This window comes from Rhinatrema bivittatum, chromosome 4 (assembly GCF_901001135.1).
Source record: "Rhinatrema bivittatum chromosome 4, aRhiBiv1.1, whole genome shotgun sequence".
Taxonomy (NCBI): Eukaryota; Metazoa; Chordata; class Amphibia; order Gymnophiona; family Rhinatrematidae; genus Rhinatrema; species Rhinatrema bivittatum.
The window spans coordinates 7998441-8017879 of NC_042618.1; the positions used below are offsets into that span (position 1 = coordinate 7998441).

General features: G+C 43.5%; 1 protein-coding gene across 3 annotated transcripts in view; it reads right to left on the reverse strand.

Annotated features, from left to right (window-relative positions):
• Positions 1-7299: 7299 nt before the first annotated feature.
• Positions 7300-19439, reverse strand: part of SEL1L (SEL1L adaptor subunit of ERAD E3 ubiquitin ligase) — a 132917-nt gene continuing 120777 nt past the window's right edge. For all 3 annotated transcript variants that reach the window (XM_029597721.1, XM_029597720.1, XM_029597722.1), the window contains exons 19-21: positions 16986-17158; positions 16194-16322; positions 7300-14032 (exon numbers count right to left, since the gene is read on the reverse strand). In XM_029597721.1, the coding sequence (XP_029453581.1) occupies positions 13808-14032; positions 16194-16322; positions 16986-17158 (527 nt within the window). In that variant the 3' untranslated portion in view covers positions 7300-13807. The remainder of the gene's footprint in view (positions 14033-16193; positions 16323-16985; positions 17159-19439) is intronic.

Below are 19439 nucleotides of genomic sequence, written 5' to 3' on the forward strand. Positions count from 1 at the left end.
TTCAGCCCTCAAACGCGTTGGTCCCACAGATTCTTTCGTTCCTGCAGGAGGGATGGGACTTGGGCCTTGTCTATAACTCTGTTCGGGTGCAGGTGGCGGTTCTAGGTGCATTCTTGCATTGCGGGACGGGGTCGCTTCTCTCTTCCCATCCGGATGTTGGTCACTTTCTCAAAGGCGTCAAGCACTTAAAACCCCCGCTACGTCCACCTTGTCCATCTTGGAACCTGAACTTAGTCCTGAGGGCGCTTAGTGGTACACCTTTCGAGCCCCTGCGAGACTCCTCTCTCAAGGACCTCACTTTCAAGACTAACTTCCTGGTGGCGGTCAGTTCGGCGCGATGTATATCAGAGCTTCAAACGTTATCCTGTCGGGAGCCGTACCTCAGTTTCTCTGATGATGGGGTGTCTTTGCGCACAGTCCCATCCTTTCTCCCTAAGGTGGTCTCGGCTTTCCACCTCAATCAGTCGGTCGAATTACCTTCCTTTGGTGCGAGTGAGTCTAGGGAGCTGCGCAAACTGGACGTTAAGCGATTTCTGATGCGATATCTGGAGGTTACGAATGAGTTTCATATATCTGACCATCTCTTTGTTCTTTGGTCGGGCCCCAGAAAGGGACACATGGCATCCAAGTCTTCCATCGCCCGTTGGTTGAAGGGGGCGATCGCTGCCGCATATATTGGGGTCGGTAAGCAACCTCCTCTGGGGGTTAAGGCCCATTCTCTCCGCGCACAGGCTGTGTCTTGGGCGGAGAACAGCTCAGTCTCAGCTCAGATCTGTAGAGCGGCGACTTGGAAGTCGCTCCATACCTTTGCGAGACATTATCGCCTGGACATTCGAGCGTCTCCAGGCGGTTCTTTTGGAGATCGGGTTATTCGAGCAGGGCTCTCCACGGCCTGCCCATAGGAGGGAAGCTTGGGTACATCCCACCGTCTGGACTGATCCTGGTACGTACAGGGAAATGAAAATTATTCCTTACCTGCTAATTTTCGTTCCTGTAGGACCATGGATCAGTCCAGACACCCTCCCTTTCCTTTGGGGGTATTATCTTGGGTGGGTCACCTCTGCTCAACTATCCTCTCCAGCATTTTCTGCTCTCCCTGGTTCTCCAGGGTCTGTTGCTCACCAGTTCTGTGTTGGCAAGTTATCTGTTGAGGTTAATGTTTGGTTCAACAACAGTTTTTTATTAGGGACAGGTTACTTGATCCCTCTGTTTACTTTTCGGCTTGGCTTTGCTAGGCTAGATACTGAAGATAGAGACCAGGGTGATGAGGTAATATAGGACCTTCCCCAGAAGTCTTCTGTTCTGACTCCATCTGCTGGATGGGGGACATAACCCACCGTCTGGACTGATCCATGGTACTACAGGAACGAAAATTAGCAGGTAAGGAATAATTTTCATATTCCTCTCCTTCACAAAGGAGATTGGCTCTGCTCTCTCGATTTAAAGGACGCTTATGCCCACATAGTGATATTCCCACCTCACAGGAGGTATCTCTGCTTCATAGTGGACCACAGACATTTCCAATACGGGTGCTACCATTCGGCCTCACCTCAGCCCCGCAGGTCTTCATGAAATGTCTGGCGGTGGTAGGGGCACACCTGCACCGTAGTGGCGTGCACATGTTCCCCCTACCTGGGTGACTGGGTCATCAGGAGCACCACGCAGGAGGGCGCGCTGCGTTCCCTCCACTTGACAGCCAAGATGCTTCAGTCGCTGGGGTTTGTGATCAATTTCCCCAAATCCTATCTGAGCCCGTCGCAGCGGCTAGCCTTTACTGGAGCTCCGCTGGACACAACTCTGGCCAGAGCATTCCTCCCCAGAGACCGCGCTTAGACACTACCACCATTAGCACACTCCATCCGTTGGAGACGGACGGTCTTGGGCAGGTATTGCTTCACTTGCTAGGCCACATGGCAGCATTGGTTCACATCATTCCATTTGCCCAGCTAGCCATGTGAGTAGCACAGTGGACTCTCCGCTCTCAATGGTGTCAAGCCATCCAGGACCTCTCAGGGCCTCCCCTTCCAAGCCCCATCGCCCCCAAGTAGTACTGACCACCGATGCCTCCATCTTGGGCTGGGGCGGGGGGGGAAACAAATTGGCAGCATCAAATTGGCACGCAAGGTATTTGGTCGAGGCAAGAAGCAAGTTGTCAAATAAACTTCCTGGAACTATGAGCAATCCGGTATGCAGTTCCAGGATCACCTGGCCCACAAAGTTGTTTAATCCAGACTGACAACTATGTCACGATGTGGTACATAAACAGCCAAGGGGGCACGCACTCCTCCCTGCTTTGTCACGAAGTGGCTCAAATTTGGGCATGGGCCCTATCCAGGGACATGCTTCTGTGAGCAATTTACCTGGCAGGGACAGAGAATGTGGTGGCAGACTGCTTGAATCAGGCATTTCACTCACACAAGTGGTCTCTCAACCCAAAAGTTACAGACAATCTCTTCTGCTTGTGGGGTGTTCCAGAGGTGGACCTCTTTGCCTCCCTGTGGAATTTCAAAGTGGTCCACATCTGCTCCCTGTACAGGGAGGACAGGGAATCTGCCTTGGCTGTCTTTGCCCTGTTTTGGGGCAAGGGCCTGCTGTATGCATATCCTCCACTCCCACTGGTGGGGGAAGACCCTCGTGCAGCTCCAGCAGGACAGGGGCACCTGGTCTGGTTCCCAATCCTGCGCGACCTGTCGATACGGGAGCCCATATGTCTGGGCACCTTCCAAACCTGATCACGTAGGATCAGGGCAGACTGCACCACCTGAACCTCCAGTTGCTGGCCTTCACTGCCTGGTTGTTGAAAGTCTCTCGATCTCTCTGATACTGAGTTGCAGGTCCTGATGGCTTCCTGGAAGCCTTCCACCAGGAAGTCTTACCGGTTGAAGCAGAAGATATTCTCCATCTGGTGTGAGGCAGAAGGTTTAGATCCTCTCTCGTGTCCCACTCTGGGCCTCTTGGACTATCTGTGGTCCCTCTCAGAGTCTGGCTTACAGACCACCTCGATCTGAGTCCACTTGAGTGCTATTAGCACCTATCACCAGGGCATAGGTGGTATACTTATTTCTGTGCAGCTCGTGGTAGGCCGCTTCATGAGGGGTCTGCTGCATCTGAAGCCCCTTCTGTGTCCTCCTGTTGTGACCTGGGACCTCAATATGGTACTTGCATGGCTCATGCAGCCTCCCTTTGAGCCTATGCTATCCTGTAAACTTAACATCACACCTGGAAGGTCATTTTCCTGGTTGCGGTCACCTCCACTCACAGGGTCAGTGAGCTTCAGGCATTAGTGACATATCCACCTTATACTTATATATGAAGTTCGAATTCGGTACTGACTATCACCATTAGAAGTAACTTTAAGAAAAGCTAACGTACAATTTATTAAAAATGAATTTTACCAGCAGGTTCATGGAACCGCAATGGGGGCCACGATGGCTCCAGATCTCGCATGTTTGTACGTGGCAGCGTTTGAAGAGAGTTTTTGTGTATTCTTCTGTTTGGTACAAACATGTGAGATTATGGTGTCATTATATAGATCTCAAAAAACAATGCTTAGCAAGATCGAATCACTTTCGGAGAGGTCACGATCAATACACAAACAACTACTATTGACCCACTTCCTAGTTCATAACCAACTTTTGACGCTATTGTAAAAGCTTGTGTGAAGTACCACAATGCTGAGATATATGCTGGCAGAAATTTCATGGTTGGTTTTCAGCAGAAAAACAAGCGTGTCAACATGAGATAAGTACAGCATTTAATACCAATTATCTGGAAAAAGAAATGTCATAAAACCTTTGGGAATTGATATAGAGGTGATGTATGAAGAATAATGATATATGCCATTGAAAAAAATTTTCATTCACGGGTGTAATTAGCACAAGAAAATATTCCAAAAAATTTGATGTTCCACATGGACTGACCCATGATTATATATAAGGTTGAGTGATTATGGCTGTTAAACCACACAATGATGCCTAGTATGATGGTCACAAAGTAATTTTTACAATAGCGTCAAAGGTTGGTTATGAACTAGGAAGTGGGTCAATAGTAGTTGTTTGTCGTTATATAGATGACATTCTTATAGTTTGGTCAGGTTCCAAAGGAGAATTTGAGGATTTTTTCCACCATTTAAATGTGCAGGACATAAATCTTAAATTTACTTGTGATATTCAAATACAATGGGTTTCCTTTTTGGATATGAAGGTAGGCAAGAAAGATGGATTTTTTGTGACTGAGCTGTATCGGAAGGCCACAGCTAGAAATGGATTATTGCATTTCACTAGTTTTCATCCTAAACACATTAGGAAAAATATCCCATTGGGGCAGTTTTTTTTTTTTTTTTGTTTTTTTTTTTAGAGTGAGGAGGATTTGTTCAGAAATGTTATCTTTTAAAAAGCATGCCAAGGATTTGAGAGAGAGGTTTAGTATGAGGGGTTACCCAGATTGTGTGGTTAATCAGGCTTACAAAAGAGCACGGTACATTAATAGCAATCTTTTATTGACCCCTAAAAAAAACTGTAAACTCACGATCTTTAGTGTGTGTTTTACCCTACTCAAATAGGGTAGGTGATTTGATTCAGGTCATCAAAAGCCATTGGCATTTGGTCAGGTGCTTTGAGGGTATGAAAGATCCCCCAATGTTTACATTTAGAAGATCGAAGAATCTTAGGATATTCTTGTGCATTTGGATCTGGTTTGTAGAGAGAATTGGGATGGCATAACTGGTGGACATTATCCGTGTACAAATTGTAGTGTTTGCAAATTTTGTTTGCAAGTTCAATTCTTTAACCATCCAGTCTCCGGGAAAAAGTTTTTCTGAGAGGAGTTACCACGTGTCAGTCTGTTTCAGTAGTGTATATTATAAAATGCCCATGTGGGCTGTTTTATGTGGGGAAGACATCAAGAAAAATTAAAACCCGGATATTAGAGCATTGTAGTAGACTTCGAAATGAGGTAGAAACTTCCCCACTGGTGAAGCATTGGCGTGAATATTAACATACAGTGGAGGAGCTTCGCTTTTTTGTGATACAGGAAGTAAAGAACAGGTGAAGAGGCAATGTGAATAAAACATTGTTGCGAATGGAGCAGAGATGGATTTTCTCCTTAGGAACGTTGTGGCCCCAATGGTTTAAATGATAGGATTGGGTGGCGTGCCTTTGAGGTTTTCGGATTTGTGTGGTTGGTATTAATGAATCGAATATATGGCGGTTAGATATTGCCCCTTTAAAACAGACTCGTTTGAAGAGGGTAGATGAAGGGAATTGTCCCTTTAAATTTTGGCGGGTAGTAGAAAGGGGTGTAGACAAAGTGTGAGCTTTTGATTGGTGAAAAAAGGAGGTAGGAGGGGAGTAGTTTATTCATTACCCTTGTCTCGCTCGATGGCGGCTTTTTTGAATGCTACGGACGTGGCGGCATCTTTTTGAAAAATTGGAGAGGTAAGTTTCCATCTTTTTCAGCACATATGTCTTAATCTTTAGTGGGAAGATAGGGAGATCAAGTCTCTCTAAATTTGAAAAAATCTTTTTCAGTTTCAGAACTGTTATCTTGATTTAATCCGCTGTAGGTAACATACAAAGGAAGTGATCGCCATTATATAAGCATGGGTATTCTGTGAGATTTCATTCAAGAGTTGCTGAAAAGTGAGAGTCAGGGAACATATCTGTATGTACGTCAAGTTTTTTCAGGACATATAGGTAAAAAAAATGATAAGGTTGTTTGAAGGTAAATTTCTGTGTTTAAAGGGTTGGTTGGGAAGTATAGTTTTTAAGCAAAATTAATTTAAATTGTTAATCGTAGACGAAACCTGTACGGGAATATGTTGAAGGTGTATAAGCAGTAGGAAATTCTTTGAAGTTCTCCTGAAGAAGCCTGTGGAAAGGCGAAACATGTTGAGAGGATGAAGAGGAATTGAAGGACTTTCGTTCCAAGAACGAGGAAAAATTTGTGAAATAGAATTCTCTCTGCTTGTGAACAAATTAATTTTGAAGGATTAGTACTATATTGTGAAGAGGATTTTCACTTGTGTGCAAACAATTCATTTGGAAAAATGGGAGGAATTTCAATGATGGGAGATATGAAGGATGTGTGTGAGGAAGTGGTATGAATGGTGCATGATTACTGTGTGATAATGGGTTGGGATTTTTAGATGGATATTCCTTGGGGTGATGTGAAGTTTTGAGCATTACGTTGCTTGGAAATTTCTTGTTTGAACCTAATAAAGATTGTAATATTATATATGTCACTATATGTTTGGTATTAATAATTCTGTGATATATGATTGAATTGCCAAAGTAGTGGAGACTGAATACTGGCAGACTGATGTCACTGCATGGGTATATGTACTGTGACGTCAGTTTGTTTGTCTCCATCTGCTGGTAGAGGTGCATAACCTACTTCTTCTGGATTCATTTGACTGGACGCTAAGAAAACCCACTTTTTAACAAATTCAGTGGCTTCCAGCCCGTCAGAGGGAGCACTATACTCTCTATATGGTGAAATATATTTACTCTCACATAACATACCAGAGATCTGGAATAAACACAGAAACAAAGGGGTAGATTTTAAAAGGTGTGCGCGGGAGTAGATTTGTTTGCGCAACCCGGCGTGAACAAATCTACCCCCACTTTTATAACATGCACGCGCTGCTGCGCGCATGTTATAAAATACAGGGTCAGCGCGCGCAAGGCTGCGCAAAATCGGCAGCCTGCAACCCATTCCCTCAGAGGCCGCTCCGAAATCGGAGCGGCCTTGGAGGGAACTTTCCTTCCGGCCTTCCCCTCCCTTATCTAACCCACCCCCCAGCCCTAATTCCCCCCCTACCTTTATTTTACAAGTTACGCCTGCCCGACGCAGGCGTAACTTGTGCGCGCCGGCCAGCTGCCGGCGCACCATGTTCCGTCTGGGGGCTGGTCCAGAGGTTGCGGCCCCACCCCTGGAACGCCCCTGGGCTGTAAGCACGCCCATGGCCCCACCCCTGCTGACACACCGGCCACAACACACCCCCCAGGAAAGCCCCGGGACTTACACGGGGCTCAGTACGCACAGGGGATGGAAGGGGCAGCTTTTCAGGGGTTACGCGCATAACCTTTTGAAATTCTGCCCCAATGTGTGTAAAAAGTGACACGAAAAGACAAAGCTTAGCCGGAGGGTTCCACATTCCTAGGATCAGTCATTAAGCTAGGAAGCAGCTTTTCTTCCTGAAACAGTAGGTCATCATCTATTTCAGCCCACTTATCCCCATCATAGCAAAAATAAAATTATAAAATGACCACACATGTATTCCAATAAAACACACACCACAACACTAAAGTTTTCTTTTTAATAGTCCAGCATGTATTAAAACAAACACACACTTTTTTTTTCCTCTTTCTGGGTGCTTCTCTCTTTCTAGAGCAAAGGAAATGCTTTTAAAGTTTCTGAACCAACCTTAGATTTTAGCTGACCCTCGCCATTATGTCCCAGGATTGAATTGTGTCCACTGCACTGAGCTGCAGTGTTTCAGTTAATACGAAGGATGACTACAGCAGAATGAGCTGAAGAGCAACTTAGAAAGGGAAGGAGAATGGACATGACTATAAAAAAAAAATAATAATCAGGTGGCAGGTTCTGTCATTTTAATTAAGCTGCAAACTTAACTACAAAACTTAACATATAGAGTTGTATAAAAGCTACTGAAAGAGGCAAGAGCACTACTCTCCAGGAAGGCTAAGGAGATCAGTAATATACTCACAGCCCCCAGTCTCCTGCAATTCCACAGTCATAGGGAAGGCCGCAAAATTAGCATCTCTCCGCAGAATAAAATAAGTTGCTGCAAAATACACACACCAAATGGCTTCCTGCATAGAATCAGTCAAATTGTCCAGCAGCATCATGCTGAAAACAGCTGGAGTGCTGTATTGTTGGCTTACTCTTCTAATGAACAGAGACAAAAAAAAGAGAGCCAAATCTGCATAACTGTGGAGAGTGAAATCACAGTAAGAGGAGCAAATTAAATAGAGAGGACTCTCCGACTCTGGGCAAACTGCTAGTGTTGCTGCTAACATTTAGGGACTGGAAGAAATAAATCGCAGGCATTCATTGGTGGTGCTGCTGATTCATCAGAAGCAAAGAGGTAGGTGCACTACTTTTGCTGCATATTTGTTTTGCAACTATTGTTTTAATATTTAAAATGATTTTCACTTATATACATACATAGGTATTTTTATGTATTTTATATTTTCTCTTTTCTGTTTTTCTTCCCTTAGTAGTTTCTACCATCCCTTATTCTAATGGCATACACAGTTGGTTTGGGGGAAACCATCAACATTTCAAGGACTGGGCGATGCCTCTTCTGAGATTCACCCTCAGCACCACAGACTGACTGGCAAGGGGATGACTACAGTAGTTACAACCAGTTTCCCTCTCTGCCCAAGCACACCAAATCATGAGTGGGGTGGAATGAGTAAATATGAAATCGTTATTTACCCTTTCAAATAGTGTGACGACTAAGGGACATGTCATGAAGCTAATGGGTAGCACATTGAAAACAAATCAGAGAAAGTGTTTTTTTTTTTCTCTCGGCACACAAACTCTGGAATTGGTTGCCAGATGTGCTGAAAACATTTACTGTAGCTGGCTTTAAAAGCGATTTAGACAAATTGCTGGAGGAAAAGTCAAACAATTGGCAGCTATGTAGACTTGTGAAAGCTGTTTATCCTTGTTATGATCAGAGGATTGGATCAATTGTTTGGGGTTCTATCGGGTACTTGTGACTTGGATTGGCTACCGTTGGAGACAGGATTGTTGGGCTTGTTGGATCTTGTGTCTGACCCATTATGGCATTTCGTGTTTCCCTTTTGTGGTATCCCCTGCACGGCACCAGGGCTAACCCTCCCTAATGTATGAAATTTTTAGAATATTTATTAAAAATACCAATTTCATGGCTTTCCACTTTTTATAATGCATCTCTATAGTAATATGTACATTTTTGTGCAAGATGGGGGTTTTTTCCTACCCATTTGCAGTTATTTATTTCCGATTTATGTATTTACTTACAATGCATGACAAATTCTGCTGCCATGTAAACATATCCTCTGAAAGAAGGCAAATGCCCCCATCCAACTTGACATGCTGTGTTTTAATACAAGACAAAAAAGTGACATTTCACAGCTGTCTAGCAGCTGCTGCTGCTTCTTTTGTATATTGCTACTGAAGCATTGTTTGATAAAAACTGGATGCTAACCCTTAACATTTAAATAGCAGAGGCTACTCATTTTATTACAAGCAAAAGTCAGATGGAAACTATACTACAAAAGAACTAGGAATGCAATGGATTACATTCAGCAACTAAAAACCTGGAAATAGAATTAACACCTTTAATCCCTGAGTTAGATTTAGGAACAATTGTAAAACTAGCTTCTGGAACCCTGCAGTTGGCCAGATTTCCAATATGTCCACAATGAAGACACATTTGGGAACCACTAGTTTATTGTAATCAGTCACTTTTTGCTCTCGCTGTATTACTTAAAGACACCCAGTCATTTCAGCTGACAGGCAGTGACCACAATTTAATCTGTGCTTCTTTGCTTTCTGTTCCCATGAAGTCAGGCAAGTCTCTAAAATATAAAGAGTGCACGACTTCTCTTTCCTATATGCTGCATAATTGTTTTTTAAAGGCTTTTCCAGACTGCAGAGTTCTTCCAGAGCAGAGCATTTCTGGCAGTGAAACTTGATATGGAAAAGGATGGGAAGAGGGAATACAGGTAATTGGGTAGAGGAAGAAATGTGTCCCTAAAGTTGGAAACATTTGCAATTCAAGCTTTCTTTGCAGGTTGGAATATAGGATAAGTTATCCAAAGATGAGGCGAGACATGAGCTTAAGCGACATTCTGAAGAGACACATCAATCTTGAAGGCTCATACACATCATGTTGGCCAACAGAAAATACCACCCAGTGTCTGCCAGGAGCAGTATAGCTCCTAGAACTCTGCATAACAATCCTAATTTTGAAATAGTGCAATAAAAAAATCAAAGTGTGAGAAAATGTAAATGTTAAACACTTTGTGGGTCACTGACATGGCCACTTCCCACCAGCAGGTAATGTGATTTATTGATGCATTCAGTAACACCCATGCCTGGGGAGGAAACATGGACAGAGAAGGCTGTACAGCTGATAAGACATGCACAAGTTTGTATGTTTGCAATTTTAAATCAAGCTAGAAAGTGCCCCACACCAGGGGATTTCAAGTCTAAAAACTGCAGGTCTGGTTTTCAGGATGTCCACAATGAATATTCATGAGATATATTACAAACACTTGATCCAAGAAATTTGCATAGTTTAGTTAATCAGAAACTAGTCACGTGTGATCCCAGAAGGATAAGAGTTGAGAACATGTGCCGCCTTAGACATGCCGCTTGGCATGGGTCATCTCTGTCAAACACTAAAACTTGAATGGAAACACTTCACTAGTATCTTATCAGAAGAACCTAAGTTTTACAAAATATCTACAAACATTTGGGTTCACAACTGCATTATCTAATAAAAAAAAAGTTTGTAATCCTTTTTGCTGCCGGGGAGGCTGCAGCGCTGTAGTCTGGTACCCTTTTCTTTCCATGCACCCCTGAAATGATTAGGTTAAAGAAACCAAGCTGGAGCAAGCGGCTGCACGAGGCTAGGGCTCCTCATTTCAAGCGCCAGCAGGATATTAGACTGCCATTCAATGTGCACTGCCGCACGTGGCGATTAATCTCAGAGGCAGGAGGGACACTCGACTACACTGCAGCCCAAAAAGGTGACCCTATCCACACAAACACAGCTCCTGTACCAGGGACAGCTTTAGTATACAAAAAGTTCATCTTAGGAGAGAAGAAATCCCTGAAAAAGATGGCTGTGATCAGCAGCAGTGCCCTTTTCTTAAAGGCAACAGGACCTGCAAAATACACCTCTGTCCCCAGTAGGAGGCTCTATCAGCAGGATAGCAAGAGACTTCTTTCACTATCAGGGAAGGAACTGTTTTAAGTACAATTAATTTGTTTGCATGCTTTTTAGCTCTAAAAAGCAAAATCTGTTTTCTAATATGATACGTTTACAGTTTTCCCTGCTGATACTGGAGCACTGATGAGCCACGGCGATCTCTCCAAGCTTGCATCAGCCATGGTGAACACTGCACAGTGTGCACGCTTACAGTGGTATTAGCAAGATTCCTCAAATTACTACCTTATCCGATTCTTCATAAGCTTCCTCTTTAAAAAAAAAAAAAAAAAAAAAAAAGACAGGAGTACAACCTAATTTCACAAATGTATTTTTGGGGGGAAAAAAGGTGTGCACTTGTATTCTGCCCCCGTTTATACTGCAAGAACCTCCTCGCTCGAGTCTAATACTTGCCTTTTCATGCTGTTTGTGTTTTATGATACCAGCATATCTGTACTTGCATTTCAGAGCGACTTAGGAGGAAGCGAATGTTACAAAAATTTAATATATAAAATTTGGTAAAGTATGAAATGCAAATCAAACTTTAAAAAAGGGGATCTTGATTTCTACCTATAAAAATCTCTCTTTGATAAGCATGTCAGTACAGCTGCTTTAAAATCCACTGTGCCATCAGCCCAAGTCTTGCCTGTGCTCAGTATGAAGTGGTCACATACAACCAGAGATTGCTGCCTAAAAGGCAGAGGAATCCCCAGAAAAGGATTCTCAGGTCAGATGGACTTCTCTGTACTGCAGACTAATCTTATTCTTCCAGTAAGTTAAATTACTGAGAGCTGCATTCTTCCTTCACTGAAACCCTGCCACAGGGGCCAGTGCTGATCACTGACCACAGCCTCCTTTCTTGTACGAGGGGAGCAGGATTGTCCTTGAAAGGGAGGGCCCGCAAACCAGATTATATCTATTTCTTCATGCTGAGCTACAATACTAGGGGGGGTCTGTTCCCAGTTCAGTACTTCCAAACCATCACCAGTCTGGAAATTCTTCAACTTAAAATCATTTTTCCCTCAACTTTGCTGGTCATGAACCACATGGCTTTCAGGGTAACCATACCAAGGTCTGAAGACCCTCAGAGTAAGAAAAAAACCACCATACAGAAAATCCCACCCAAAAACAGAGATTAGTTACGGAGCTTGGTGACAGTCAAAAGAAAAATGCTGACTGCGCATATATTTTCTTGTGTCCTACGTCCATTTAGCATATATCAGGATAACCATACTGAAACATGCTAAACGGACGAGTGGAGTGGAGGCAGAGCCTAATGATTACAGCAGCAGGCCACAAACCAGGGAAGCCAGGGTTCAAATCCCACTGCAGCTCCTCGTGACCTTGGTCAAGTCACATCAGCTACAGATTGTGAGCTCTCTGGGGACAGGACAATACCTCCAGTAATCTGCTTTGAAGTGTCTAAAGGACAGAATATAAATAAAAATAAATAAGAGGATAACCAAACATGCAAATTTCCCAGGTCATACAGATACATACATATGTACAATACTTTCTACAGATATCTTGAAAACCAGACCCAGTGGAGGCTCCCAAGGACCAGAGCTGTAGTAGTACAGGGATGCTCTACTTATTTTCCTATACTGAAATATATTAACTGTTCTTTATTATGTCCGCACATAGAGGAAGAGCGGTAAGCAGCAACATTGCATGGCATAACGTGTATTTTTTTCACCAATGCTTCTTAGCCTTTTCAGCAAGATCCAAGCGCAGGTTCTGAGCTATGAGACGAAGATGACCCCGTTCTGGTTCAGCTTGGGAAACTGTCCCATATTGGGTGGGGGGGGGGACGGGGGGAACGACGGGACAGGACTGAGGAATAGTTTAACTCCCTGCTGCCCAGCCGCACAAGGGACATGATATAATGACTATTGCTAAAGCAGGAGGATTAAACTTGCTGCTAAAACTAGCAAAGAAATGCAACCCTCCCCCCTGAGATGAGTGACAACCTCAGCCTGGCCAATTCTGTTTTCTCTCCAGCTACAGTGGAAGCTATTTTAAAGCCCCTTCGCATTCTTTTGCACCCTCCAGCAAGCTCCGTTCTCCGGTTTCCCACACCATGAGAAGGGCCATGTGGCAAAACATATTCACCCGTCCACCTCACAGCTCCTCTGTATTCAGGACTGTTCCCATGGTGAGGCGGCTACAGAAACAGCTCAAGGGAAAGAGGACATTTCATCTTGGCAGAGGCAGCATCCTCACTTCCTCTGGGATTAAATGACTCTAGCAGAGGGCACTGACCACGAGCATGTAAGACTCTGAAAAGGACCAAACAGGACAAAAGTGACGAGGACGGGAGAACCTGCATCAGCTTTCTGCATGCTAACGTGTCCGTGACAACTGGATCAGATGAAAGCTGCTGCAGAGGGTTCCAGGTTGCAGTTCCGTTTTATGGTCGCGCTTTTTGTAAAGACCAAAACACTGCATTTGGTCTCAGAAAGTGTTTTATTTGATTTAATTTATTTGACATGGTTGATCAGTTCCCAGGGGCCGTTTCTGAAGCCCAGAAATAGAATGAATCCAAGGACTCCCCCGCGCTCTACAAGAGAAGTGCTGTGCGAGGTAAAACTGCACGTTTCATTGAGGAATTATCATTTTAAAAAAAAGCCAGTGGACATGGTCTCATTCCAATATGTTGCTGAAACATTCAGCAGAGTTTGAGTAAGAAGTACTTCTTTTTTGACCTGATAAAAGGCATCCGACTCAAAGCAGCAGAATGAAGGAGTTTGGGGTTGTTTGGTTTTTTTTTCCTTTCTTCTCCCTTTTGAAAGGCCTTGGAATTTTTCTTCCTAAATCAGCAGGAACACAATGATCTGGGAAGGGGAAGTTCTGTTTCTTTCACTGCTGCGGAGGCTCGGGCTGCTGTTGCTGTTCGGGCTGAGGCTGTTCGTGTGCTTGAGCTGGTCGCTGGTCCTGGGCTGCTGCCCGGGGGACTGCCTGCTGCTGCCTCTGTCTGTAGGCTATAACAGTTCCTAACAGCAGCGCAATGATGGTCATGAGGTACAGGTCCCATTCAGGCCCCAGGAGCTGGTCCATGTCAACCTGGGAGAACATCTCTTTCACCTGAAAAGAGAGAGGACGTAAAAAGTTAGCAGCTAATCACAGACTCAAAAATCCTTATTTCTAGACCTGGACAGTAAACTTGTTTTGGCTTGGCAGTTTTCTCCAGCTCTTTTGAGCACCTAACAACTGGAACTGGCCTCCATCCAGACAAACTGTTTAAACTAGTATAGCAGCTCTCTAAACCTGTATCTCAAACCACGTCTACCACTACAAGGAACCACACAGCACATGCCTTTGCTAAATTCTTCATGGATAAGATCCTAGCGACACTCTTCTCTCCTCCGCGCCTTCCTTAAATGAGCTTATCTTCTTTACCTACAGGAAGATCATCATGCTGACTTCAGAACCATCACCCCTCCAAGAGGTAGAGAATTAGTCAATCCACTGCTAGATCCAATTCCTCCAAGGGTCATTTACACACTAAATGAAGATCTAGCCCTTGGCTGTCCAATATAAATCGATGGAATCTTATTTCCAGGCTACCCGGACACCCTTAAAAGAAGTGGTAGTTTATTTACACAAATTTATATTCTGTATAACCCATGAAGGGGTTACCAATTAACACTTATAGAATACAAATTACAAACTATACATTAAAATGACAGAAGCCTATGCAGAAGACACCAGGCTCTGAACCCAAAATAATTGATCACTGCCTAGTCTCCAGCCTCCTCTTCTTATCCAAAACTAGTAGAAAAGGTAGACTACTTCCAACTCCTCAATGTCTTCAAAGAGGGCAACATCCTACACCCCCCATCAATCTGGCTTCTGGAAAGGCCAAAGAACTAAATCAATGCTATTCATCTAAATGCAGATCAGGGGAGTTATTCCATCCTACTTTTATTACATCTTTCTGCAGCTTTGACACAGTCGACCAGTCAGTCTCCTAATTCAGCAGCTAGGAGAAATTGACAGTGAAGTTATTGTCCTTAAATGGTTCAAAATCTTTTCTATCCAACAGAACTCAATCTGTCATGTGGGTTAACAAACCATCTGCTCCTAAAACCTTACGTGGTGTTCTCTCCTCGATACTCTCAATATCTACATTCATCCAATCTGTGGCCCGATTCAATCCTTCAACATTGAATGTCATCTGTTGCAGAGGACATCACTAATCTCAATAACTGTCTTACAGCAGTAGCTCAATGGCTCAGTAACCATAAAGTAACCCCTCCAAATCTGAATTCCTCTGGCTTAGCTGCCGAGGTCACCCCCTGCAAGCTCTACCTTCCCAATCAGGAATCCCCCTCCAACCCAAAGATTCTGTATGAAGCCTAGGGGGTTCAACTTGACCCAAATATCACAAGGGAATCCCACATCTCTAAGATAGTGAGAGCCTTATGTACCTCTGTCAGATTTGGCAGTAACATAACTCCCTCAATCAGCATAACCTTGCTTCTGTTACTCATGCACTAATCACCAATCAGATGATTGTAACTTACTACTGAACAGTATCTCCCTGATCCATGCAAAACACTACAGCCAGAAGCTTGGGAGGGTGCAAAGCATCAGACCACAACACTAGCTCCCAGTTAAAACCAGGATAAAATTCAAAATCCTCTGCTGTGTCTTCAAATGTATGAACCAACAGGGCCCAGAGTATCTTTCCCCTTTCCTTGCCTACTATATCCCCACTAAAAAGCTCCAATCCCTACAAAAGGCCCCTCTTTCCTCCCATGAAACTGACCTGCACAAGACTGCTCTAGTCCCAAGACCTGGAATGAGATTCCATTATCCATCCACCTGAACCAGGCCATCTCACTTTCCATAAAAAAGCACAGGCATGGCTGTTTAACCAGGCCTTCCCTCAGTCTGTTCGTTAAGAAAGAACTGCTGTATCTGCTAATGAACTTGTTAGTCTATTAACATTTATTGCAATCTGCTTTGAGACCAATTCCTGGAAAAGAGGACTATCACATGTTTGTAAATAGAAATTGGACCTCAAACTTTGATGAAAAGTCACAGAGGGTGGGGTTCAGCTGCTTGTAAGCGACTGCCTGCTCTACTTATTAGCAAGTCCTTCTCTTGTAGCAGGAAGCGAGAACCATGGATTGATTATGGATAGCAGGCAGCAAGCAGCAGGGGTTCGTTATTGGCAGCAAGCAGTGAGAAGCACAGGATGGAAGGCAGGCAATGAGAAGCCTGGGGATTCATTACTCACATTGGTATCACGTACATACTGCAGAGAGTAAACCATTCCCAGTTTACAAAGTGCCAGAAAGACGGGAACCTGTGCATCTGGACTGGCTTCAGCTGCCATGTCATAGTAGCGTTTGGCAAGGTGGATATCCTGCAGCGATACAACATACCACAGTGTATATATACTCTGATACGACATACATTCACTGCTTGCTTCTCCACATAAGCTACACTGAACATCTAGAAAAGCAATTTAATATGATCACTTAAATACTCTAATAAGACATCACCCCAGTTTAATGATCTAACAAATAGTACATGCCAATCACTTCACCCCAGTGTTGCCTGCTGTCCTCTCTCTTTTATTGGTGATAAGAACCAGTGATGTACATTAATGAGGTTCATATGCTTGTCATTATGCTACTAATGATAATTCAAACGCACTAACTGTGGAGCCCAGTGATATGGATACTGCCAGGCAGAAGGCCCAAGTTTGATTCCAGGCCCAGGTATTCCACTCTCCAGGCCAGTCGAGACTGGGGATACTGCTGAGGCAGTGTGCACAGCCCCTAGGAAAGGGGCTAAGTTGGGCCCTTTAGATTTAAATTGAGGAAAAAATCTCTAGTCCGTTGCGAATGAAGACTCACTGAACAGGATCCCTGCCCTGGTTCAGACTGAGATGGACGCTCAAAGGAAGAGGAGGAGACAGTTAGCTTCCCTGTCTCGGGAACAAAAAAAAAAAAAAAAAAGCTCAAAAGCAAAACCAAATTACTAATTCCAATCATGTTCATGTGTGATCCCAGAATCTGCTCACCTGCTTGATGCCCAGTCCCTTCTCATGCATGTATCCCAAATTAAACATGGCCTGAGCGCTGTGCTGCTGTTCTGATGCCATTCGGTAATGAATAAATGCCGTTTCATAGTCCACATCAGTACCAAAGCCATAGAAGTGGTAATCCCCAAGCTTGATTCTGGCCACCATGTAACCTATTTATAAAGAAAAAGAAAGTCTCTAAATATATGCTGCAGAAGGTGAACAAGCAAAACCCTATCTAAAGATAAAACCAGTCATTCACTACTCTCTCATCCTACGAGATCTGAATAAGAAAACAGGCACAATGTACTTAAATAGTCATCTGTGTGATTTTTACTCCCCCCCCCCCCCCCCAAGTATTCTCCTTCTAGCTGATCCTAAAACAGCAGTTACAATGATCACTGTGAGAAGCTGCCCCAAAAGACAAAGGAGGGTATGAATTCCCTGCAGGACTGGATACAGGAGAGCTGCGGGTGTTATCTTTAAAGGAAAAAAGGCAGGGGTGGGTAGAGCTATCCATAAATAATGCCTTACAGTGCACCTGACAGAGTTTCTAAGTAGTGTGCAACCATTATGCATCATGAGTGAAACTTTAAAATATTTTAAATTATTTCAAGTACTTACCAACATTATATATGCTTTATTGATCTGTATTTTATTGTAGGTTATAAATACACAAGACTTATGTAAAAAGCAAACACCACAAACAGACCCAAACAATCATGTAATAAAACAAATATCAAATTATTATTTCATGAATCCTCTTTCTAGAAAGACAGATAATCATAACTACAATAAATTAGCAATAATCATAAGAACTAGTATAGAGCAGAACTAGGACACTACACATTACAACCCAAATTTCAAATTCTGATATCACCTCGACGAAACAAAATCCTTCCACTGTTAAACACTTTGTGAAGTACCTTAACACCTTTTCCAAGGTGAGTGCTGAACTTTTCAACCTTTTTACTTTTAAGTATACACTGCTCCTAGCTTCTGGCTACTTTTTTTTTTTTTTTTTTTTTTTTTTTTTTTAAATATACAAGCACTAACTAACTTCTGCTTATTAGCTGCCTTACAGACTATTTAAAAATACAGTCTAACTTCAGTTTATTCCCTGCCTTACTATTAAAAGCACAAACTAAATAATATTCCCAAATAGTTAACTTCATCCCAATACTTTAAAAAAAGAAAATTTCCCAAGCAAAAAAAGAAAATTTCCCACGCAAAAAAAGAAAATTGGTTCTTACCTGATTTTCGTTCCTGTAGTACCACAGATCAGTCCAGACCATGGGTTATGCCTCCCTTCCAGCAGGTGGAGTCGGAGGAAAAACTTGAAAGGCACCCTTCACTTAACCTGGTGTGCCTCCTACATGCCTTCAGTATATAGAGTATCAAAGCAGAATTAAACTAGCAATGAATCAAGCAAGAACTTTAAGAATTAACATATAAACATGTAACCGTATCGTTCTCTCTCAGTATGCTGCAATAACAGAACCTGAATATGCGCGCATGGACTTTACAGATCTCCCTGTTACCCACTCCTAGTCTCTAGGCGGGGTCTGGACTGATCCGTAGTACTACAGGAATGAAAATTATCAGGTAAGAACCAATTTTCTTTTCCCTGTACGTACCCGGATCAGTCCAGACCATGGGATGTACCAAAGCTTCTCTAAACCGGTTGGGACCTCACGAGTCCCGCGCGCAGCATGCCACTGCCAAAATCTCTGGGCACCTGAACATCCAAGCGGTAGTGGCGAGCAAATGTGTGGAGCTTCTTCCAAGTAGCAGCTCTGCAAATCTCCTGAGGCGATACCAACTGGCATTCAGCCCACGAAGCTGAATGAGAACAAATAGAATGGGCCCTCAGGAACAGGTCTCCCTTTACAAATGTATGCAGACAATATGGCTTCTTTCAACCATCATGCAATCGTCATCTTAGATGCCTTGTGACCCTTCCTGGGACCGCTCCATAGGACAAACAAAAGATCTGAGAGTCTAAACGAATCAGTGACTTCCAAGTAACGCAACAAGGAACGCCGAACATCTAGCTGGCGAAGCTCTTGTGCATGTTGTACCTCATTCGACAAATCCGGAAGAGCCGGAAGCTAAACTGATTGGCTTAAATGAAAAGAAGAGACCACTTTGAGCAAAAGGACGGAACCGTACTAAGAGAAACTCCCAAGTCAGAGATCCTCAAAAAGGGTTCCCTACAGGAGAGAGCCTGCAACTCAAATTCGACGAGCTGAGCAGATAGCCATCAAAAACACTGTTTTCAAAGTAAGGTCCTTCAACGTTACCGTTTTAAGGGGTTCAAACGGCAGATCACACAAGACGCGAAGTACCAAATTAAGACTCCACGACTGACATACTGGACGTTCCGGAGGCTTCAAATGTCTTACTCCTATAAGGAAATGCACCACATCTGCTTGATTCCAGTGGCGCTGAACG